Consider the following 22,989-nt stretch of genomic DNA (forward strand, 5'->3'; position numbering starts at 1 on the left):
CACACACCAGTCAAGTGTTTTTCTTCCGGGTGAAAAGGTGTGCACAAGGAGGGCAACTTCCGGTTCCGCTTTTTTTCACTGTGGAAAGAAACCAGCGAGGGCTCGGGCTAAGAGCTGAGGGACCGAAGCGGAGGGAAGCCGCAGAGAGGAGCTTCGGAAGGACTCGCTTCCCGTTCAACTCGGCGCCCCGCCCACTCATCCGGGAGCCACGCCCCCTCCCGGCAGGATGAACCGCCCGAAGGCCGCGGCCGCGCGCCGTCCTAGCGCCGCCGCTAAACCCTCCGGTGAGCGAGTGCGCATGCGCGAGTTTCCACTAGCTGTCATTTAGCAACAGCAAGCCCCCGATGGCTGCTGTTTCTGCACTGTAGGAATAACGCAGTTTGACACCGCTTTATCCGCCATCATCACTGGGACCTACTAAAACAAACGACGGTACTTGCCCATATAGAAACCATATTTGCCCATAGAGAATCACTGAGGAACACTTGCCCATAGGGAATCATTGGAAAATGCTTGCCCATAGCAAGTATTCCCCAATGATTTCCTATGGGCAAGTATTCTGCAGTGATTCTCTATGGACAAGTAATCCCCAATGTTTCCCTATGGGCAAGTATTCCCAATGTTTCCCTATGGGCAAGTATGGTTTCCCTATGGGCAAGTATTCGCAATACTTCCCTATGGGCAAGTATGGTTTCCCTATGGGCAAGTATTCCCAATATTTCCCTATGGTCAAGTATGGTTTCCCTATGGGCAAGTGTTCCCCAATGAATCTCTATGGGCAAGCAATCCCCAATGTTTCCCTATGGGCACGTATGGTTTCCCTATGGGCAAGTATTCCCCAATGAATCTCTATGGGCAAGCAATCCCCAATGAATCTCTATGGGCAAGCAATCCCCAATGTTTCCCTATGGGCAAGTATGGTTTCCCTATGGGCAAGTATGGTTTCCCTATGGGCAAGTATTCCCAAGGTTTCCCTATGGGCAAGTATGGTTTCCCTATGGGCAAGTATTCTCCAATGAATCTCTATGGGCATGTATTCTCCATTGTTTCCCTATGGGCACGTATTCCCCAATGATTCCCTATGGGCAAGTATGGTTTCCCTATGGGCAAGCAATCCCCAATGTTTCCCTATGGGCAAGTATGGTTTCCCTATGGGCAAGTATTCCCAATGTTTCCCTATGGGCAAGTATGGTTTCCCTATGGGCAAGTATTCCCAATATTTCCCTATGGGCAAGTATGGTTTCCCTATGGGCAAGTATTCCCCAATGAATCTCTATGGGCAAGCAATCCCCAATGTTTCCCTATGGTCAAGTATGGTTTCCCTATGGGCAAGTGTTCCCCAATGAATCTCTATGGGCAAGCAATCCCCAATGTTTCCCTATGGTCAAGTATGGTTTCCCTATGGGCAAGTATTCCCCAATGAATCTCTATGGGCAAGCAATCCCCAATGTATCCCCATGGGCACGTATGGTTTCCCTATGGGCAAGTATTCCCAATGTTTCCCTATGGGCAAGTATTCCCCAATGAATCTCTATGGGCAAGCAATCCCCAATGTTTCCCTATGGGCAAGTATGGTTTCCCTATGGGCAAGTATGGTTTCCCTATGGGCAAGTATTCCCAAGGTTTCCCTATGGGCAAGTATGGTTTCCCTATGGGCAAGTATTCTCCAATGAATCTCTATGGGCATGTATTCTCCATTGTTTCCCTATGGGCACGTATTCCCCAATGATTCCCTATGGGCAAGGATGGTTTCCCTATGGGCAAGCAATCCCCAATGTTTCCCTATGGGCAAGTATGGTTTCCCTATGGGCAAGTATTCCCAATGTTTCCCTATGGGCAAGTATGGTTTCCCTATGGGCAAGTATTCCCAATATTTCCCTATGGGCAAGTATGGTTTCCCTATGGGCAAGTATTCCCCAATGAATCTCTATGGGCAAGCAATCCCCAATGTTTCCCTATGGTCAAGTATGGTTTCCCTATGGGCAAGTGTTCCCCAATGAATCTCTATGGGCAAGCAATCCCCAATGTTTCCCTATGGTCAAGTATGGTTTCCCTATGGGCAAGTATTCCCCAATGAATCTCTATGGGCAAGCAATCCCCAATGTATCCCCATGGGCACGTATGGTTTCCCTATGGGCAAGTATTCCCCAATGAATCTCTATGGGCAAGCAATCCCCAATGTTTCCCTATGGTCAAGTATGGTTTCCCTATGGGCAAGTGTTCCCCAATGAATCTCTATGGGCAAGCAATCCCCAATGTTTCCCTATGGGCAAGTATGGTTTCCCTATGGGCAAGTATTCCCCAATGAATCTCTATGGGCAAGCAATCCCCAATGTTTCCCTATGGGCACGTATGGTTTCCCTATGGGCAAGTATTCCCCAATGAATCTCTATGGGCAAGCAATCCCCAATGTTTCCCTATGGGCACGTATGGTTTCCCTATGGGCAAGTATTCCCAATGTTTCCCTATGGGCAAGTATTCTCCAATGTTTCCCTATGGGCAAGTATGGTTTCCCTATGGGCAAGTATTCTCCAATGTTTCCCTATGGGCAATTATGGTTTCCCTATGGGCAAGTATTCCCCAATGAATCTCTATGGGCAGGCAATCCCCAATGTTTCCCTATGGGCATGTATGGTTTCCCTATGGGCAAGTATTCCCAATGTTTCCCTATGGGCAAGTATTCCCCAATGAATGTCTATGGGCAAGCAATCCCCAATGTTTCCCTATGGGCAGGTATGGTTTCCCTATGGGCAAGTATTCCCAATATTTCCCTATGGGCAAGTATTGTTTCCCTATGGGCAAGTATTCCCAATGTTTCCCTATGGGCAAGTATGGTTTCCCTATGGGCAGGTATTCCCAATATTTCCCTATGGGCAAGTATGGTTTCCCTATGGGCAAGTATTCCCCGATGAATCTCTATGAGCAAGCAATCCCCAATGTTTCCCTATGGGCAAGTATGGTTTCCCTATGGGCAAGTATTCCCCAATGAATCTCTATGGGCAAGCAATCCCCAATGTTTCCCTATGGGCAAGTATTCTTCAATGTTTCCCTATGGGCAAGTATAGTTTCCCTATGGGCAAGTATTCTCCAATGTTTCCCTATGGGCAAGTATGGTTTCCCTATGGGCAAGTATTCCCAATATTTCCCTATGGGCAAGTATGGTTTCCCTATGGGCAAGTATTCCCAATGTTTCCCTATGGGCAAGTATGGTTTCCCTATGGGCAAGTATTCCCAATATTTCCCTATGGGCAAGTATGGTTTCCCTATGGGCAAGTATTCCCCGATGAATCTCTATGGGCAAGCAATCCCCAATGTTTCCCTATGGGCAAGTATGGTTTCCCTATGGGCAAGTATTCCCCAATGAATCTCTATGGGCAAGCAATCCCCAATGTTTCCCTATGGGCAAGTATGGTTTCCCTATGGGCAAGTATTCCCCAATGAATCTTTATGGGCAAGCAATCCCCAATGTTTCCCTATGGGCAAGTATGGTTTCCCTATGGGCAAGTATTCTCCAATGTTTCCCTATGGGCAAGTATTCTCCAATGTTTCCCTATGGGCAAGTATTCTCCAATGTTTCCCTATGGGCAAGTATGGTTTCCCTATGGGCAAGTATTCCCCAATGAATCTCTATGGGCAAGCAATCCCCAATGTTTCCCTATGGGCACGTATGGTTTCCCTATGGGCAAGTATTCCCAATGTTTCCCTATGGGCAAGTATTCCCCAATGAATCTCTATGGGCAAGCAATCCCCAATGTTTCCCTATGGGCAGGTATGGTTTCCCTATGGGCAAGTATTCCCAATATTTCCCTATGGGCAAGTATGGTTTCCCTATGGGCAAGTATTCCCAATGTTTCCCTATGGGCAAGTATGGTTTCCCTATGGGCAAGTATTCCCAATATTTCCCTATGGGCAAGTATGGTTTCCCTATGGGCAAGTATTCCCCGATGAATCTCTATGGGCAAGCAATCCCCAATGTTTCCCTATGGGCAAGTATGGTTTCCCTATGGGCAAGTATTCCCCAATGAATCTCTATGGGCAAGCAATCCCCAATGTTTCCCTATGGGCAAGTATTCTTCAATGTTTCCCTATGGGCAAGTATGGTTTCCCTATGGGCAAGTATTCTCCAATGTTTCCCTATGGGCAAGTATGGTTTCCCTATGGGCAAGTATTCTCCAATGTTTCCCTATGGGCAAGTATGGTTTCCCTATGGGCAAGTATTCCCCGATGAATCTCTATGGGCAAGCAATCCCCAATGTTTCCCTATGGGCAAGTATGGTTTCCCTATGGGCAAGTATTCCCCAATGAATCTCTATGGGCAAGCAATCCCCAATGTTTCCCTATGGGCAAGTATTCTCCAATGTTTCCCTATGGGCAAGTATGGTTTCCCTATGGGCAAGTATTCTCCAATGTTTCCCTATGGGCAAGTATGGTTTCTCTATGGGCAAGTGTTCCCCAATGAATCTCTATGGGCAAGCAATCCCCAATGTTTCCCTATGGGCAAGTATGGTTTCCCTATGGGCAAGTATTCCCCAATGAATCTCTATGGGCAAGCAATCCCCAATGTTTCCCTATGGGCACGTATGGTTTCCCTATGGGCAAGTATTCTCCAATTAATCTCTATGGGCATGTATTCTCCATTGTTTCCCTATGGGCAAGTATTCCCCAATGATTCCCTATGGGCAAGTATGGTTTCCCTATGGGCAAGCAATCCCCAATGTTTTCCTATAGGCATGTATTCTCCAATGTTTCCCTATGGGCAAGTATGGTTTCCCTATGGGCAAGTATTCTCCAATGTTAATAATAATAATAATAATACATTTTATTTATAGACCGCTATTCCGCAATGATCATAGCGGTCTACAGTAAAAAATTGCAATACAATGTGACAGTTAAAGGAGGGAGAAGTCTTGTCCTTCAGGCAGTCCCTGATGTTGTTGGATCTGCCTGATCGCTCCCTCTGAGGCCATGTTTCCCTATGGGCAAGTATAGTTTCCCTATGGGCACGTATTCCCCAATGATTCCCTATGGGCAAGTATGGTTTCCCTATGGGCAAGCAATCCCCAATGTTTCCCTATAGGCATGTATTCTTCAATGTTTCCCTATGGGCATGTATTCTTCAATGTTTCCCTATGGGCAAGTATTCCCCAATGAATCTCTATGGGCAAGTATGGTTTCCCTATGGGCAAGTATTCCCAATGTTTCCCTATGGGCAAGTATGGTTTCCCTATGGGCAAGTATTCCCAATATTTCCCTATGGGCAAGTATGGTTTCCCTATGGGCAAGTATTCCCAATATTTCCCTATGGGCAAGTATGGTTTCCCTATGGGCAAGTATTCTCCAATGAATCTCTATGGGCATGTATTCTCCATTGTTTCCCTATGGGCACGTATTCCCCAATGATTCCCTATGGGCAAGTATGGTTTCCCTATGGGCAAGCAATCCCCAATGTTTCCCTATAGGCATGTATTCTTCAATGTTTCCCTATGGGCAAGTATTCCCCAATGAATCTCTATGGGCAAGCAATCCCCAATGTTTCCCTATGGGCAAGTATGGTTTCCCTATGGGCAAGTATTCCCAATGTTTCCCTATGGGCAAGTATGGTTTCCCTATGGGCAAGTATTCCCAATATTTCCCTATGGGCAAGTATGGTTTCCCTATGGGCAAGTATTCTCCAATGAATCTTTATGGGCAAGCAATCCCCAATGTTTCCCTATGGGCAAGTATGGTTTCCCTATGGGCAAGTATTCTCCAATGTTTCCCTATGGGCAAGTATTCTCCAATGTTTCCCTATGGGCAAGTATTCTCCAATGTTTCCCTATGGGCAAGTATGGTTTCCCTATGGGCAAGTATTCCCCAATGAATCTCTATGGGCAAGCAATCCCCAATGTTTCCCTATGGGCACGTATGGTTTCCCTATGGGCAAGTATTCCCAATGTTTCCCTATGGGCAAGTATTCCCCAATGAATCTCTATGGGCAAGCAATCCCCAATGTTTCCCTATGGGCAGGTATGGTTTCCCTATGGGCAAGTATTCCCAATATTTCCCTATGGGCAAGTATGGTTTCCCTATGGGCAAGTATTCCCAATGTTTCCCTATGGGCAAGTATGGTTTCCCTATGGGCAAGTATTCCCAATATTTCCCTATGGGCAAGTATGGTTTCCCTATGGGCAAGTATTCCCCGATGAATCTCTATGGGCAAGCAATCCCCAATGTTTCCCTATGGGCAAGTATGGTTTCCCTATGGGCAAGTATTCCCCAATGAATCTCTATGGGCAAGCAATCCCCAATGTTTCCCTATGGGCAAGTATTCTTCAATGTTTCCCTATGGGCAAGTATGGTTTCCCTATGGGCAAGTATTCTCCAATGTTTCCCTATGGGCAAGTATGGTTTCCCTATGGGCAAGTATTCTCCAATGTTTCCCTATGGGCAAGTATGGTTTCCCTATGGGCAAGTATTCCCCGATGAATCTCTATGGGCAAGCAATCCCCAATGTTTCCCTATGGGCAAGTATGGTTTCCCTATGGGCAAGTATTCCCCAATGAATCTCTATGGGCAAGCAATCCCCAATGTTTCCCTATGGGCAAGTATTCTCCAATGTTTCCCTATGGGCAAGTATGGTTTCCCTATGGGCAAGTATTCTCCAATGTTTCCCTATGGGCAAGTATGGTTTCTCTATGGGCAAGTGTTCCCCAATGAATCTCTATGGGCAAGCAATCCCCAATGTTTCCCTATGGGCAAGTATGGTTTCCCTATGGGCAAGTATTCCCCAATGAATCTCTATGGGCAAGCAATCCCCAATGTTTCCCTATGGGCACGTATGGTTTCCCTATGGGCAAGTATTCTCCAATTAATCTCTATGGGCATGTATTCTCCATTGTTTCCCTATGGGCAAGTATTCCCCAATGATTCCCTATGGGCAAGTATGGTTTCCCTATGGGCAAGCAATCCCCAATGTTTTCCTATAGGCATGTATTCTCCAATGTTTCCCTATGGGCAAGTATGGTTTCCCTATGGGCAAGTATTCTCCAATGTTAATAATAATAATAATAATACATTTTATTTATAGACCGCTATTCCGCAATGATCATAGCGGTCTACAGTAAAAAATTGCAATACAATGTGACAGTTAAAGGAGGGAGAAGTCTTGTCCTTCAGGCAGTCCCTGATGTTGTTGGATCTGCCTGATCGCTCCCTCTGAGGCCATGTTTCCCTATGGGCAAGTATAGTTTCCCTATGGGCACGTATTCCCCAATGATTCCCTATGGGCAAGTATGGTTTCCCTATGGGCAAGCAATCCCCAATGTTTCCCTATAGGCATGTATTCTTCAATGTTTCCCTATGGGCATGTATTCTTCAATGTTTCCCTATGGGCAAGTATTCCCCAATGAATCTCTATGGGCAAGTATGGTTTCCCTATGGGCAAGTATTCCCAATGTTTCCCTATGGGCAAGTATGGTTTCCCTATGGGCAAGTATTCCCAATATTTCCCTATGGGCAAGTATGGTTTCCCTATGGGCAAGTATTCCCAATATTTCCCTATGGGCAAGTATGGTTTCCCTATGGGCAAGTATTCTCCAATGAATCTCTATGGGCATGTATTCTCCATTGTTTCCCTATGGGCACGTATTCCCCAATGATTCCCTATGGGCAAGTATGGTTTCCCTATGGGCAAGCAATCCCCAATGTTTCCCTATAGGCATGTATTCTTCAATGTTTCCCTATGGGCAAGTATTCCCCAATGAATCTCTATGGGCAAGCAATCCCCAATGTTTCCCTATGGGCAAGTATGGTTTCCCTATGGGCAAGTATTCCCAATGTTTCCCTATGGGCAAGTATGGTTTCCCTATGGGCAAGTATTCCCAATATTTCCCTATGGGCAAGTATGGTTTCCCTATGGGCAAGTATTCTCCAATGAATCTCTATGGGCATGTATTCTCCATTGTTTCCCTATGGGCACGTATTCCCCAATGATTCCCTATGGGCAAGTATGGTTTCCCTATGGGCAAGCAATCCCCAATGTTTCCCTATAGGCATGTATTCTTCAATGTTTCCCTATGGGCAAGTATTCCCCAATGAATCTCTATGGGCAAGCAATCCCCAATGTTTCCCTATGGGCAGGTATGGTTTCCCTATGGGCAAGTATTCCCAATATTTCCCTATGGGCAAGTATGGTTTCCCTATGGGCAAGTATTCCCAATGTTTCCCTATGGGCAAGTATGGTTTCCCTATGTTTTTTTATTCCCATTTACTGATACTCACTTTGCTTCTCCTCCCAGGTCACCCGCCTCCAGGAGATTTCATCGCCTTGGGTTCGAAAGGCCAGGCCAATGAATCCAAAACGACGGCTGCACTGCTGAAGCCAGCTTCGGCGGGTTTGCCTTCTGAGCGGAAGCGGGATGCCTCGGCTTCTCTGTCAGGGGCTTCTGGGCTCACAGGGCTTTCCAAGCGCCCCAAACTCGCCGCGACGCCCCCCCTGAGTGCTTTGGGACGGCTGGCCGAGGCTGCCGTGGCCGAGAAGAGGGCCATCTCTCCTTCCATCAAGGAACCCTCGGTGATTCCCATTGAAGGTAAAGAGCGAGGAGGACTTACCCGTACATGCTCAACTAGAAGCCGAGGGCAGGTTTTGGGGCCAAAATTATGGATTTTGATATTAGAAGTAGAAATATTGGTCTTTGGTCTACCCACCCTGTCAGAGGTGGGTAGGAGTAGATCAGATCTGTTGGCAGGACTTAATGATTCAAAGCCTAGAATCGCCCAGCCAGTGAAGAATTCTGGGAATATCAGCTCCCAAAAGTAGCCCTTCCAAGCTCTAGTTCAAAGCACAGCTTTTTACCTGTTAGGAGCACCAACTGACCTGCTTTGCCTCTGCTCACAGTGGCCGCAACCATCCTGGTGGATGAAATTGAGTCTGCGGAAGCTGAAGGCAATGACGACCGCATCGAAGGGGTGTTATGTGGAGCTGTGAAGCAGCTGAAAATGAATAGAGCCAAGCCTGACACCACCCTGTACTTGAGCCTGATGTACCTGGCAAAAATGAAGCCGAACATATTTGCCACAGAAGGGGTGATTGAGGTGAGAATAGAGCTCACACAGCAGCAAGGCCCAGGTTCAATTGCTGGCGTTACCATGGAAAGTAGGAGTATTGTAAGAAGCAGAAAGGATCGGTTTCTATTTTGGAGACAGTGTCAGTCTGCTGTCAGTCAAAGCAGAGAGTATTGAGCTAAATGGATACATAGTCCGGCCTCATATAGAGAAACGATTCTTATGTTGCTAAGATTCCTGAAAGTGCTTAGCGTTCAATCCAAAAAAACTTTTTTTTTGGCTGCCAACCCCAAAAGTTCCAAAATTTGCATGAAATGGTTCTGGTTCTTAGCTTTTTGCCAGCGCTGGGTTTGATAGACAGGTTTCAGATTTCTCTGCTTGCTCTCACAGCCCTGGTGTCTTTGATTCTGCAGGCGCTCTGCAGTCTTCTCCGTCGAGACGCCTCTATCAACTTTAAAGCCAAAGGGAATAGCCTCGTCTCTGTCTTGGCTTGTAACCTTCTGATGGCAGCATACGAGGAAGACGAGAACTGGCCAGAGATTTTTGTCAAGGTATGTTGACTTGGGGAAGTAACAGACATGATGGATGATGTCAAGCCAAAGAGATGTACACTCTAAAAGGCACAACATAACAGAGAAAAAGAGCAAGGAGGGATGAGGAAAGCAAACAGTCTTTTTAGAGTTACACAGTTCCGCATCTTGTGTGGAAACAGTCCAGGGAGTGAGAGCTGCCCAATGGAGCTCTTTGCCTTGTTTGCCTTTTGCTCCCTGACAGGTGTACATAGAAGATTCTCTAGGAGAAAGGATTTGGGTGGACAGCCCACATTGCAAGACCTTTGTGGAAAACATTCAGACGGCATTCAGCACCAAGATGCCCCCGAAAAGTATTCTGTTACATGGGGAGGTTGGACGTGGCGGAGGAGACCTCAGTGCTGGTAAGGTGGTTCCTCCATGAAGCTGATGAAAGCAGAGTATTTTTTAGCATGGCAGGGGAGGGCAGGCATGCAGGCAGTCTATCGTGACTTTTCACATTTGGGGTAATAGTGATTTTGAACATCTTGTAAGATGGCTGCTCTGAGCAGCCCAGGAAATGGAAACAAAATCAGGAGGCATAATTTTATTGCAATGATTTTTAAAAATATCATATTTGATGTTTTATTTGTCTTTTAACAAATGGGTGGGTGGCGTTTAAATAAATATACCAATGTATTGATAAGCTGGAATGTGTCCAGAAGAGGATGACCAATAAGATCAAAGATCTGGAAACCAAGCCTTATGCAACAAAGACTTAGGGAACTGGGTTATTGAGCTTGGAGGACAGAGGACTGAGAGGTGACATGATAACCAGCTTTAAATATCTGAGAGGTTGTCATATAGAAGATGGAACCATGGTTTATTTTGCTGTCTGAACTCAGCCAGTGGTTTTGTGTCTTCAGTGCGTATTCTTACCCTGTATTCAGGGAACAGCCCACATCCCTCTGTGCCAGATGAGGAAGACAGCCAGAGCGAGTTGTTGATCGCTGAGGACAAGATGAGCCCTGAGCAGGAGGGACAGTTGATGCCCAGGTACAAAGGCCCTTTCTATCATTATTTGTGAGTGTACACTTACTTGTCTGGCACACTGTCACAACAGTGAGGTTCACTGCCTAGCAGATTGGTCCAATTTTACAATGCAACATGAGCAAGGAGTAGGGGGGGAAACAAAGGTTTATTTCTGCAGCAGAAATGGGTACTCGCTTTCAAAGGACAAATTTTGAAATGAGACAAAGTTTAGAGCCCACCTTATATACCCATTTTACAGGTTGCCTCTCATGTAATTATTCAGGAGGACATTAACAGCTAGTTCAAAGCACATCCTCTATGTCTGCATTCTATAAACATTCCCAAGCTGTTCCAGACATGATTCTTTGTTCAGCATGCAGATAATACATAACAGTTGTACTGTGTGAAAATTTAATCAACCGAGACTTCAGGTTTAAAGGAGTGTCCCTTTAAACAAGGAATGCAATTTATCATTGTAAATTAATGTATGTGTTAAATCCCACCTTGAAGTAAGCAGTATGCACTTACAAAAATGGCACTTCTCTGCTCTAGGTATGATGACCTGGCCGAGAGCGTGGAGGAGTATGTCCTGGACATGCTGCGGGACCAGCTCAACAGGCGCCAGCCAATGGACAATGTCTCTCGCAATCTCCTGCGTCTCCTGACCGCCACGTGTGGCTACAAGGAGATCCGCCAAATGGCAGTGCAAAGGCTTGAGATGTGGCTGCAGAACCCCAAGGTAAGGACAGAATGGCTCCTCTTGAACTTAAAAATAGGATGGATTCTACTCTCATCCAAATCCAGGACTGAAACTAGATGGGTCAGACAGGATCCCAGGAAAAATCCAGAACTTGCTGCCTTCTGATAGATTCCAGGTCTACTCAAGCACTACTCAGAGTGCAAAGCCCATTCCTGATCCTGATATCCATTATGAGCTCCTGATGAAACCAAGTGCATCCTTGCTGTTTTAAAGTCACACTGAAAGTTCTCTGATCCATTATCATTCCCATCAAAAGTCAGTTCTTCAAGCTTTAGGGGCTTACCTATAGCTTCTGTAGCAATGTATGCAGGGCCTCCCAAGTTTGACCCTGGCATTTCCATCTCAAAAAAAATCAGGTAGCTGGTGATGGAGAAGATTTCAGTGTCCCCTAGAAAACTCTGTGATAACTTTGCTGTAAGTCAAGTAAGTTACTTGAAGGCGTAAAACAACAAAAGAACATAGAAAACAGCCATCAGCCAAGGGAGCTGGCTTCAGACCAGATAGTCTGTAGTGCACTTATTTAGAGTATTTCTGTATCATGTCTCAGCACACCAGGGCAGGTCTTTCCACAGGCAGGGTGTTGCTACAGAGAAAGCCCTGCCAATGTGCACACCCAACCTAAGTTTTTTGGGGTGTTGGGATCACAACAGGGACTCTGTTGAGGATCTTGGCAGGTTCATGAGTTAGATTAATAGTCTGTTCAGAACTAAAGCAACGTCCTCTGTTTGCTTTGTCAAGAACAGCATTTGTGATTGTAGCCTTCCCTCACCCCTTCAAACGCTTTCTATCCACAGCTCACCCGGCCGGCCCAGGACCTCCTTATGTCAGTCTGCATGAACTGCAACACCCACAGCTCTGAGGATGTGGAAGTGGTCTCCAACCTGATTAAAATCCGCTTGAAGCCCAAAGTCCTTCTCAATCACTACATGTTGTGTGTCAGGTAAGTGAGCAGAAACTTGCCTGACTCTTTGAATAAGGACAGAGGCAGACAGGTTTGGCTTGCAGAAGAGACAGAGCAGAAGAAAGGAGCCACCTCTTATGGGTCTGAGGTTAGGAAAAAGCTAAATATGTATTTTTTGGACCAGACAAGCAGGAGACGTCTAGAGCTGATGCAGGTTATGATCCCAGATTTCTAACTCTTCCAGGGAACTACTGAATGCCCACCGGGACAACTTGGGTACAGTGGTCAAATCGGTGATCTTCAATGAGCTTTCAAATGCTAGAAACCCCAACAACATGCAGATTCTCTACACAGTCCTCCAGCATAGCCCAGAGCTTGCTCCCAAGGTGAGTCCATGGTTGATCCTGTGGACCAGCAATGGAAGCCAGAAAGACAAGGCTCTGCCACTGAAATTACTTCACTGGCGCATCTTGTGTGTGATCTTGGGGATCCATGCTTGTTTGAAACCTGCATTGTTCTCTCCCCAGATTTGTTACTCCTAGAATCATGACCCACCTCTTTGTTTTAAGGTTCAGTTCTGTAGAGCTTCCTCTCTTGTTCTTTTCCTCTCCACTCCCCAGTTCCTGGCAATGGTGTTCCAGGATCTGCTGACCAACAAAGATGATTACCTACGGGCGTCACGGGCCTTGCTACGGGAGATCATCAAGCAGACCAAACATGAGATCAACTTCCAGGCCTTCTGTCTCGGCCTCATGCAGGAACGGAAGGAGTCCCAGTATGTTGAGATGGAGCTCAAGGTGAGGGGATGTCTTGGTTTCTAACAGACCTTGGAGAAGTTAGCTTTTTTGGAATCCAGCTCTCACAGAATCCACCTGCCAGTTGGGTTGCTGGAGTGGATACTGGAATCTGTAGTTCAAAAGGTTTACATTTCCAAACTCTGATTCTACCTCCTACTTTGGACTGCTGGTAGGGAATATTTAGTTAAAATATCTTGCAAAGGCCTGGGTTGTTTCTTTTTGTTTTGTGTTGCTGTTGGAGAACAGGGTTCAAATTTGTGCTCAGCCACAGAAGCCATTGGGTGAACTTGGGTAAATTGTACTCTCTCAACCTCAGAGGAGGGCAAAGGCAAACTCACTCTGAAAAATCTTGCCAAGAAAAACCTGTACTACATAGGTTCACCTTAGGGTTGCCATGAGTTAGAAATGACTTGAAGGCACACAGCAACAACTGTGCAAATGCTTTTTGTCTGTCCCAGTCTTGCCTCATTCAAAACAAAAATGTTCACAGTTTTGCCACAGTCTTCACTAAAGACTTGAAGCCATCTTCTTTTATGCCTTTCTTAGACTTACACTGCCTTCCCAGCTAATGTTAATCTACAAACAGTTTAATATTAATTTCCTGTTTCTCAATATTTATTGAATATTGTAATTTCAGAGACTCTGCTAGGACACCAGTGAATGTATTACCTTCTTATTCCTCTAGGACCGGTTTGTCATCCATATAACAGACCTGCTGGCTGTCTCCATGATGCTCAGCATCACTGTCCAGGTGAAGGAAGCAGGGATTGCATGGGACAAAGGAGAGAAAAAGAGTAAGTGTTTGTGAATTCTGGGTTTCCACTGAAAATAAGTCGAGGAAGAGGGGGAAGCGTTCCACTGTATTAATTAAATTTTGCTTTTATCATAATTAATCCAAAGAAATCCTGTTTGATGAATTTGCACTGCTGGCAGTTTGTCCTTTTAATTATGATTCTTCTTCTTTTGCTCAGATCTGGAAGTACTGCGGGCCTTCCAGAACCAGATTGCTGCAATTCAACGGGATGCTGTCTGGTGGCTGCACACTGTGGTTCCCTCTATCACTAAACTGGCTCCCAAGGACTATGTCCATTGGTAGGAAATGGTGGGGTTGGTAAGGGGGTGGGAAGGTGGAGATGCCACTCTCCCCCAACCTTGCGGGTGATTTGTAGGTCAACCTGAGCCCATGCCCATGGAATGCTGAAGCTTTTGGGTTCAATCCTGGTGAGCCACTGGCAGCAACAGTGAAAATGTAGAGGGCACATTAGCCCCTAGGAGACCTTGGAGAGCTGCTCCCTCTCCCCATGGACCTGCTCCCACAAAATTAAATATTTTGCCATTTTTAGTTTTGTTTTAGTGTTTTTGGTATCTTGAGCAGTCCATGCAGCCACTGGAGAAAATTGTTCCCCCAAACCCTGCATATTTACCTCTGTGTGCTCCAGGCTCTGTGCGTATGTGATGCTGAGCTTTTCAAAGCCAAGGCCTTTGTGACTGGTGGCTCAGTTTATCTCCCACAGTACCTTCTGAGATTTCACATTCTTTCTCTTTTTTCCCAACAGCCTCCACAAAGTGCTCTTCACAGAGCAGCCGGAGACCTACTACAAATGGGACAACTGGCCGCCCGAAAGCGACCGCAAGTAAGCCCAAACCCAACTTGGACCCAGAGCCCTTTTGTCACAAAGAGAAAATCTTTAGCAGTTGGAAAGTTACCAGCCGGATTGCTAACTTGTTCATTCTCATGCGGCTTCTATTGGAAGCTTTTACAGCCTTCACCATCCCTACTGTTGTAACTCCTTCTTTCCCTGTTCTCCTCTTCTTCCCCAGCTTCTTCCTTCGCCTATGCTCTGAAGTGCCCATCCTCGAAGACACACTCATGCGCATCCTTGTGATCGGCCTGTCCCGTGATCTCCCTCTTGGCCCTGCCGATGCCATGGAGCTGGCTGACCATTTGGTGAAACGGGCGGCAGCTGTGCAGGCAGACGGTAAGCTTTGGAGTAGAAGGGGAAGTTGGCAACAGTGGTTTCATTCAGCTCATTCACACTGGTTTGTTTGGTTGTTAAACAGCTGCTATCTCCAGCATCCTCTTTCCTCTCCTCATGGCCACCCAACCGTAGTTTTGTGGCTGGACCAGATTTAGTGCTCCATAGGGGGCAGATGAAGTCTCCTGTGGAGCTAAGGAGCCTTGCTTGAATCTGCACTGTTTTCAAAAAAGAATATTTGATACATTGAGATGTCTTATGTTTTCCTTTAGACCTGGAAGTCTTGAGAGTGGAGAGGATTCAGCTGATTGATGCTGTCTTGAACCTGTGCACTTACCACCATCCGGAGAATATCCAGCTGCCTCCGGGGTAAGGTTTTCATGCCTGCAACTCTTGGCTGGAGAGAATGACAACTTTCATTTTTAATACAGAATGCTCAGAAAAACAGATATTCTGTGTCTTTCTTTTAAAGGGAGGCGTATATACAGAGTTGCAAAGTTCAGCCTGTAATTTGGTTGGAAAAATGGTTGCTGTGTCTGTTGGTATGTGATCTTCTGTTTGCTTTGAAGGTACCAGCCTCCAAACCTGGCCATCTCTACACTTTACTGGAAAGCTTGGCCCCTGTTGCTTGTCGTTGCTGCATTCAATCCTGAGAACATCGGTAAGTGTCACAACAGGGGGCATTTTTCTGTCTGCTGGTGGGAGCTGCTGAAAGTTCAATGCTGGACACCTTGGTGCAAAGTGAACTCTTGGTATCTCTGTTTTGAGGGGATTAGACTCACTTTCCAGCATCAGGCACACTCTGGGATATTTGTAAGAACAGCCTGTCTGTGTTGTTGCCCCAAATGGTGCATTAAGAAGTGGACTGTTGTGTTGCAACTCCCATCACTGATGATAGATGAAGATTGACATGCATCATGTCTTGAGAGCACCAGATTCAGGAAGGTTGTTCTAACTTCCAGGGGAGAAACAGAGCTCCTTGTAGGCCCACTTGTGCAAACTGCTGACACTTGTGCTCAATGTCTTCTCATTTTTTTCCTGTCATCCACCCCCCCCCCACCCCCCAATTGTGTCTTAGGTCTTACCGCCTGGGAGGAATACCCCACACTCAAGATGCTCATGGAAATGGTCATGACCAAGTGAGTATTCCAGTCATTCCCAGCCAAAGGAGGAGGGGCCTCGTCTACAAATGTAGAGGACAGCCAATGGATAGTATCATTTCAGGCTGTAGAGTGCAGCTATGTTCTCTGGGGTTGCATGTACACTGCAGAATTAATGCAGTTCAATACTGCTTTAACTGCTGTGGCTCAATAGAATAGCACTATAGTTTTGTGAGGTATTTAACCTTTTTGGTCAGAGAGCTATGGTGCCATAACTATAATCCCAGGATTCCATACGGTGGAGCCACGGCAATTAAAGTTGGATCAAACTACATTTGTTCTTCAGAATTAATAAATTCTGCAACAGCCTGGGTAACAGTCCCTTTAGTACCTTTGATTTCCATTGGACTGCTCCTAAGATGAGAAATGTATGGCCCTCCAGATTGTATTGAACTGGTTCCAAGTCTGTTTCCCATGTTTTTCAAGGAGCTGCTTTGTCTCAGAATCTGTCTAGTGGGAAATGAAGTTTGAACATTTAAAGCCCCCTTTCCCCCTTTTCTTCTCAGCAATTACTCCTATCCTCCCTGCACATTGACAGACGAAGAGACCCGCACGGAAATGATCAACCGTGAACTCCAGATCTCGCAGCGGGAGAAGCAAGAAATCCTGGCTTTTGAAGGCCACCTGGCAGCTGCATCCACCAAGCAGACCATCACAGAGAGCAGCAGCCTCTTGCTGTCTCAGCTCACCAGCCTGGAGCCCCAGTGAGTGGCTTCTCTCGTTGTAGAATAGAGTAGCCCAAATTCTGACAATGAGACTTGAGGCTAGGGAAATAAGACCAGAATTTTCAAAATGGGTGTGATAGAAATTGCAGGGTGGATGCTGGTCCTTTAAACTCAAGTCTCACCAGAAGGGGATAGTTAGCTATTTTAATTGCTTTGTAATGTTATTCTGATTCAAAGAGAAACAAAGCTGCTTCTTTTCCTTTGCCAGGGGCCCTCCCCGGAGGCCACCTCAGCCAGTCCTGGATCAAGTGAAAAGCCTCAACCAGTCGCTCCGCTTAGGTCACCTCTTGTGTCGCAGCAGACACCCCGACTTTCTACTCAACATCATCCAGAGACAGGTGGGCACTCCAAAGAAATGGAAGGTGCTACGGAGATGGGTATGGGAAATTTAAGAAGGCCAGACAGTTGTGTTGCTTTGCTTAATGACATCGAATAAGGTTCACTTTAAAAAAATGTGAGATTGCCAAAGGGTCCAGAGATGATTTACACACTGAAAGAACTTTGGAAATAAAAGTTATGAAATCTGATAGAGGCAAATAAGGCAGTATGAGTCCCAGTGGAGATTGAAAAAGGTTGGAGATGGTACGTAGCTTTCCCTAACCAGTTCTCCTGTCATTATCTTCCTTAGGCTTCTTCCCAGTCAATGCCATGGCTGGCAGATCTGGTTCAGTCTAGTGAAGGCTCCTTGGATGTCCTTCCAGTGCAGTGCCTCTGTGAATTCCTTCTGCATGATGCCGCTGATGAATCTGCTTCTGGTGAGGAAGAAGAAGAGGGAGAGAGTAAAGAGCAGCGGGCTAAGAAACGGCAGGTTGGTGTTCTTGGGTGTCCATTTACTCCTACCTGACCCCCAAAAGCACCCCAGAATCCCATACAAACTCCAAAATATCTGTTTGCTTCTACAGTCCTTCTCAAAATGGCGACTGAAGGTTTTACAACATCACCTAGTCATCATTTTGAGAGGTACTGCAGAAGGAAACTGAAACCAGGTATCTTGGCTTGCTGGAAGGCAGGGAAGAATTGACCCCTGGCCCTGTACAGTTGTTCACTGCTCTGCTAGAAGGACCGACAGGGTCTTGTCTCCACAGAGGCAGCAGAAGCAAAGGCAGTTGCTGGGACGCCTCCAGGATCTCCTCTTAGGACCCAAGGCTGATGAACAGACCACGTGCGAAGTGCTCGACTATTTCCTGAGGCGTCTTAGTTCCTCACAAGTCGCCTCCCGGGTGCTGGCCATGAAGGTAAGAAAGGCACCACAAAGACTGGACAGTGAACTTTCTGGAGAGCAAGGCCTATTTTAGAGGAAGATGTATTTTTCTTTATTTTGCTGCATCTGTTGTACTCACTTCGAGAAGATGCACGGACCAGGAGCAGGTCCATATGAAACCTCAATTAAAAGCTTAGGGTTTCCCCCCCTCCTTTTTTGAAGAGCAGATATTTTTTGGGGTGATGCTCAACATCCTCAGTTGTTGTTGCATTTTCTCCCCACAGGGGCTGTCCTTGGTGCTTTCGGAAGGGGGAATCCGTGACAGAGAGAAGGAGCCTCCTATGGAGGAAGACTCCGGCGACTCGGAGCTGCTGCAGGGCTACCAGTGGCTTCTGCGGGACCTCCCCAAGCTGCCCTTGTTTGACAGTGTCAGGACCACCACAGCTGTTGCTTTGCAGCAGGTAAGGAATAACCCCCTGTCCCACAAATTTGGGCTGACAGAGATAATGCAACACAAGAGTCGTCTAACCTAACCCCTTGCCAGGCTAAAATACACAACTCAGTCGCTTTCTGACATGGTTTGCTACTTAGCCTCCTGCTCTCGTATTTCAGGCCATCCACATGGAGACTGACCCACAGACCATCAGCGCTTATCTGGTGTACCTTTCCCAGCATGCGCCGATGGAGGATCAAGGGCAACACAACGACCTGGCTCTGGTGAGAAAGATGGCACATCAGGCATTGGCGGGTGTTCCTCTGGGAGTGGGGGTGTCTTTCTGCTTTTCTCACAGTCTTTCTCTGCTTCATCCTCCAGTTTTCTGTACTGAAATAAATCCACTCTTCCTCCCTGGAGGTTTTAAATCCAGAGGGATGTCTGTTAAGGTGGTGTGTTCTTCTGTCCTATAATCTGTCTTTCTGAAGATGAGAGATTTCCTACCTGGGGTTAGGGAAACCAGACAAAGCGTTTTAGAATACTCTGCTAATTATAAATCCAGTCCTGAAGTGTAAAGGCATTACATTAAACGGACATGCGACAAGCGGAGTTTTGAGATCGGTCACATCCATTTATTCCTGCAGCTCTTTTTCTTACAGCAACTGATATGTCTGTGGGAGAGAATGTTGCTATTTATTTATTTATTTATTTATTTATTTAAAGGCTGTTTATGCATTTATTTTTACATAGAGTATTTCATGTAGGATAAGGCTAGCCTCTGTTTCTGGCCCAAAAGTCTTGAGGCTCAGTGAAAGACTGTGCCTATTTATTGAGGTTCCTTTTTTTCCATTGTCATGGCTAATACTGATTTACAAACGGGAGCTGCAATAAAATTGCAGAAATAAAGCTATTTGGCACCACTTTTAACATTCATGGCTCCGTATTATGGAATTCTGAGATTTGTAGTTTGTTGTGTTACCAGAGCTCTCTGAAAGGGAAGACTATGTATCTCCTAGAACTACAAATCCCAGAATTCCATAGCATTGAGCCATGGCAATTAAACCAATATTAAACTGTTTTATTTCTGCCATCTGGCAGCAACCCTAGCCTCTGACAGTAGCCCAGCCTTGTGCTATAATATGTGATTCTAATTTTATGGTTCCTTTTTCTTCCTCTGTTCCATGTTGCTATCCCCAGAGGTATAAGGATTAGCCAGTGTGGTATAAGGTTTGGAGTGTAGAATTGGGACATGGTAGATCCAAGTTCTAGTCCATTTCTAAGCCTGGCCTTCCTCACCTTCTTGTTTTGAGGATAAAGAGGAGAGGAGCAGAGTCACACAGACCTCTTCAAAAAGTCTTTCCCCATATTGTTCCTACTCCCTGTGTCATTCATGCAGGTATAACTAGCATCTTCTTTCTCTCTCTCCTCAGGATGTGGCTCGGCTGATCGTGGAACGCTCCACCATCATGTCCCACCTCTTCTCGAAGCTCTCCTACTGTTCGGAGTCAGATGCTGTGCTGGTGGCACTACTTTCCATCTTCTCACGCTACATCAGGCGCATGCGCCTAAGCAAAGAAGGCGAGGAGGTCTACAGCTGGGTGGGAACTGCCTCTTCTTTGCCTCCCAGTATAGTTGCCCCCCTCTCCATTCACTGATTTCCCTTTTGCGGATATGATTATTTGTAAATTTGATTAATATGTTCTTCCTAGGATTCTCTGGGTCCTTAAGCATGACTTTGTGATCAGCTCTTCCATTTGTTCATTATTCCATTTTTTTCTCCCCTGTCCCTAGTCAGAGTCTCAAGATCAGGTTTTCCTCCGCTGGATAACTGGTGAAACGGCTACAATCCACATACTAGTAGTCCACGCCATGGTGATTCTGCTGACGCTTGGTCCACCTCAGGGTAAGCAGTGTTCTGCTTTTCTAATGAGCCATCAAGGCAACCGTTTTGCACAGAACTTGGAAGCTTTACAGGTTTTTACAGCTTTACAGGACACGGGGCGCGGTGTTATCAGTACGCTGATGACACTCAAATATGTTTCTCTGTGTCTCCGACTGATGCAGTGACCAGGGATGGCATCTCTCCTCTAGATGCCTGTCTGGACTCGGTAATGGGCTGGATGAGGGAAAACAGACTCAGTTTGAATCCAGAGAAAACGGAAGTGCTTGTAATAGGCTCCCCCGGCCTGGGATTGGATGTTTGTCCACCTGTCCTGAATGGGGTCACGCTCCCCTTGAAGGACACCGTTTGCAGTTTGGGGGTCCTTCTGGACTTGTCACTCCACCTTACATCTCAGGTGGATGCGACGGTCAGGAGCACCCATTATCAACTTCGGCTGATACACCAGCTGCGACCCTTCCTGGGCCGGGGGGACCTTGAAACAGTGGTAAATGCTCTGGTAACCTCTCGTTTGGATTTCTGTAATGCGCTCTACATGGGGCAACCCTTGTACCAAACTCGGAAGCTGCAACTGGTCCAGAATATGGCAGCTAGACTGGTCACTGGAGCTTCCAGGGCCAGCCATATAACACCGGTATTTAAGATCTACACTGGCTGCCTATTCGCTTCCGGGCGCAATACAAGGTGTTGGTTATTACCTATAAAGCCCTAAATGACTTGGGCCCAGGGTTCTTGGAGCGCCGTCTCTCTCCATATAATCCGCCCCGCGCTCTCAGATCGGCCGGGAAGCAACTCTTGAGAGTTCCAGACTCAAAATATGCCATGACAACGCAGAGGGCCTTCTCTATCTCAGCCCCAAAGCTCTGGAACTCGCTTCCCGGTGAGCTCCGCTCGGCCACCTCTCTTGACCAGTTCAAGAAGGAGTTAAAAACTTACCTGTTGCAACAGGCTTTTCCCTAGCTCTCCCCGATGTAGCCCTCCCCTCTCTTACTGTTTTTGTTGTAGTATTTCGAGCTAGCTAGATTTTGTAATTTGTAATTGCTACTGCAGTTTTTAATGTAGTCGGCCCTTCTTATACACGGATTTTTTATACACGGATTCAAGCATACACGGTTTAAAAATGTTCCAAAAAAGTATAAAGTTACCTTGATTTTCCATTTTTTATAAGGGACACCATTTTGCTGTGCCATTACATTTAATGGGACTTGAGCATACACGGATTTTGTTATACACGGGGGATCTTGGAACCAAACCCCAGCGTATAACAAGGGTCCACTGTAAAGTTTTTTCTGTTTTTATTGTGTCTTATATTGTATTGGTATGCTGTACTGGCATGTGTATGTAATCCGCCTTGATCATTGGAAAGGCGGGCTAGAAATAAATATTTTATTTTTATTTATTATTATTATTTTTGACTATGAGTCTCAGAATCCTCCAGCCAATAGGGCCAGTGATCCCAGGATTTTGGGTCTTATGCTCAAGAGCCAACATGACACAAAAGGAAAAGGGGATGGAAGCTGGGAGGGAATTAAGTCCAGAAGACACTGCATCCCAGTAGCCTCCCAGTATTTCCCAGGGCAGCGGCAGCTAAGATGGAAGGAGGGCCTTTCATCTATAAGTTCATATAAATCCCTATAAATCCCACCTTCCTCGCCTCAAATGAGCAATGGTGCTGGTTAAGGACAATGGGAGATGTCGTACAAAACATCTCGAGGGCACTAGGTTGAAGGCAATTTTGAATGCTGGAAATACATACAAGGCAACAGCTTAGTTTTTCTAAATGTTCTTTTAAAGCCGGGGATGGCAACTTTTACACATTACTGGACATCTGGTTTCCGGAAAAGAAGCCCCTTCCCACAGCTTTCTTGGTGGACACGTCAGAGGAGGCTCTGCTTCTCCCCGACTGGCTGAAGCTGCGCATGATCCGCTCGGAGGTGCCTCGGTTGGTGGATGCTGGTAGGTAGCTCAGCATAGTGTGGTTATGCATGTGGAACTACTACAGTATGCTAAGCCATGTAGGATTGTGGAAAGATACCCCAGTCTATGAAGTCAAAGAGATGGCAGCTGGTCCAAAGTCATGCAGAAGAAGTCTTGTGGTGTGATGACTTGAACCTGTGCCACCTCAGTCCTCTTCTGAGGAATATATGGAAACAAAGAGATTCAGATACAGTGGGCCATTCCCTCGATAGTGGCCCCATACAGACAAGCCAAAATAAAGCTGCTTCGGGTCACTTTGGAGGTATGCTGTTTAAATGATGCATGCATCCTAAGAGTCCGAAAGCTGCACCAAAGCCACAATCCAGTCCTAAGGACTGGAGCACATCTTTGGCGCAGCTCCCAGTCTCCTAGTACGCACGCATCATTTAAACAGGATACCTCCAAAGTGACCTGAAGCAGCCTTATTTTGGCCTGTCTGTATGGGGCCAGTGTTAGGCTTTTGCAGTTCTGTGCAAAGAGAGAACTGTTCTGCCACCTGGAAGTAGGGCCCCTTGGTTGTGCAAGAGGAGCATTGTATCTATGTGGTCATCCCCTCCAGGATGGCATTTTGGTATT

General features: G+C 46.3%; 1 protein-coding gene across 2 annotated transcripts in view; it reads left to right on the plus strand.

Annotated features, from left to right (window-relative positions):
- The first annotated feature begins 90 nt into the window (after window positions 1-90).
- Window positions 91-22,989, plus strand: part of LOC149306490 (integrator complex subunit 1-like) — a 36,310-nt gene continuing 13,411 nt past the window's right edge. Inside the window, exons 1-26 of one of the 2 annotated variants that reach the window (XM_089540049.1) lie at window positions 91-284; window positions 8,277-8,567; window positions 8,876-9,072; window positions 9,456-9,593; window positions 9,817-9,976; window positions 10,502-10,607; window positions 11,136-11,322; window positions 12,138-12,283; window positions 12,489-12,630; window positions 12,865-13,041; window positions 13,727-13,835; window positions 14,013-14,133; window positions 14,598-14,675; window positions 14,863-15,020; window positions 15,290-15,386; window positions 15,587-15,678; window positions 16,096-16,156; window positions 16,684-16,881; window positions 17,111-17,240; window positions 17,531-17,710; window positions 17,988-18,137; window positions 18,388-18,564; window positions 18,716-18,820; window positions 19,967-20,134; window positions 20,328-20,439; window positions 22,231-22,392. In XM_089540049.1, the coding sequence (XP_089396175.1) occupies window positions 227-284; window positions 8,277-8,567; window positions 8,876-9,072; window positions 9,456-9,593; window positions 9,817-9,976; window positions 10,502-10,607; window positions 11,136-11,322; window positions 12,138-12,283; window positions 12,489-12,630; window positions 12,865-13,041; window positions 13,727-13,835; window positions 14,013-14,133; window positions 14,598-14,675; window positions 14,863-15,020; window positions 15,290-15,386; window positions 15,587-15,678; window positions 16,096-16,156; window positions 16,684-16,881; window positions 17,111-17,240; window positions 17,531-17,710; window positions 17,988-18,137; window positions 18,388-18,564; window positions 18,716-18,820; window positions 19,967-20,134; window positions 20,328-20,439; window positions 22,231-22,392 (3,700 nt within the window). In that variant the 5' untranslated portion in view covers window positions 91-226. The remainder of the gene's footprint in view (window positions 285-8,276; window positions 8,568-8,875; window positions 9,073-9,455; window positions 9,594-9,816; window positions 9,977-10,501; window positions 10,608-11,135; window positions 11,323-12,137; window positions 12,284-12,488; window positions 12,631-12,864; window positions 13,042-13,726; window positions 13,836-14,012; window positions 14,134-14,597; window positions 14,676-14,862; window positions 15,021-15,289; window positions 15,387-15,586; window positions 15,679-16,095; window positions 16,157-16,683; window positions 16,882-17,110; window positions 17,241-17,530; window positions 17,711-17,987; window positions 18,138-18,387; window positions 18,565-18,715; window positions 18,821-19,966; window positions 20,135-20,327; window positions 20,440-22,230; window positions 22,393-22,989) is intronic. The other variant, XM_089540050.1, reaches the window with a different exon arrangement.

The sequence above is a fragment of the Sceloporus occidentalis genome, unplaced genomic scaffold, assembly GCF_023333645.1.
Source record: "Sceloporus occidentalis isolate IW3139 unplaced genomic scaffold, rSceOcc1.0.p SCAF_10, whole genome shotgun sequence".
Lineage (NCBI taxonomy): Eukaryota > Metazoa > Chordata > Lepidosauria > Squamata > Phrynosomatidae > Sceloporus > Sceloporus occidentalis.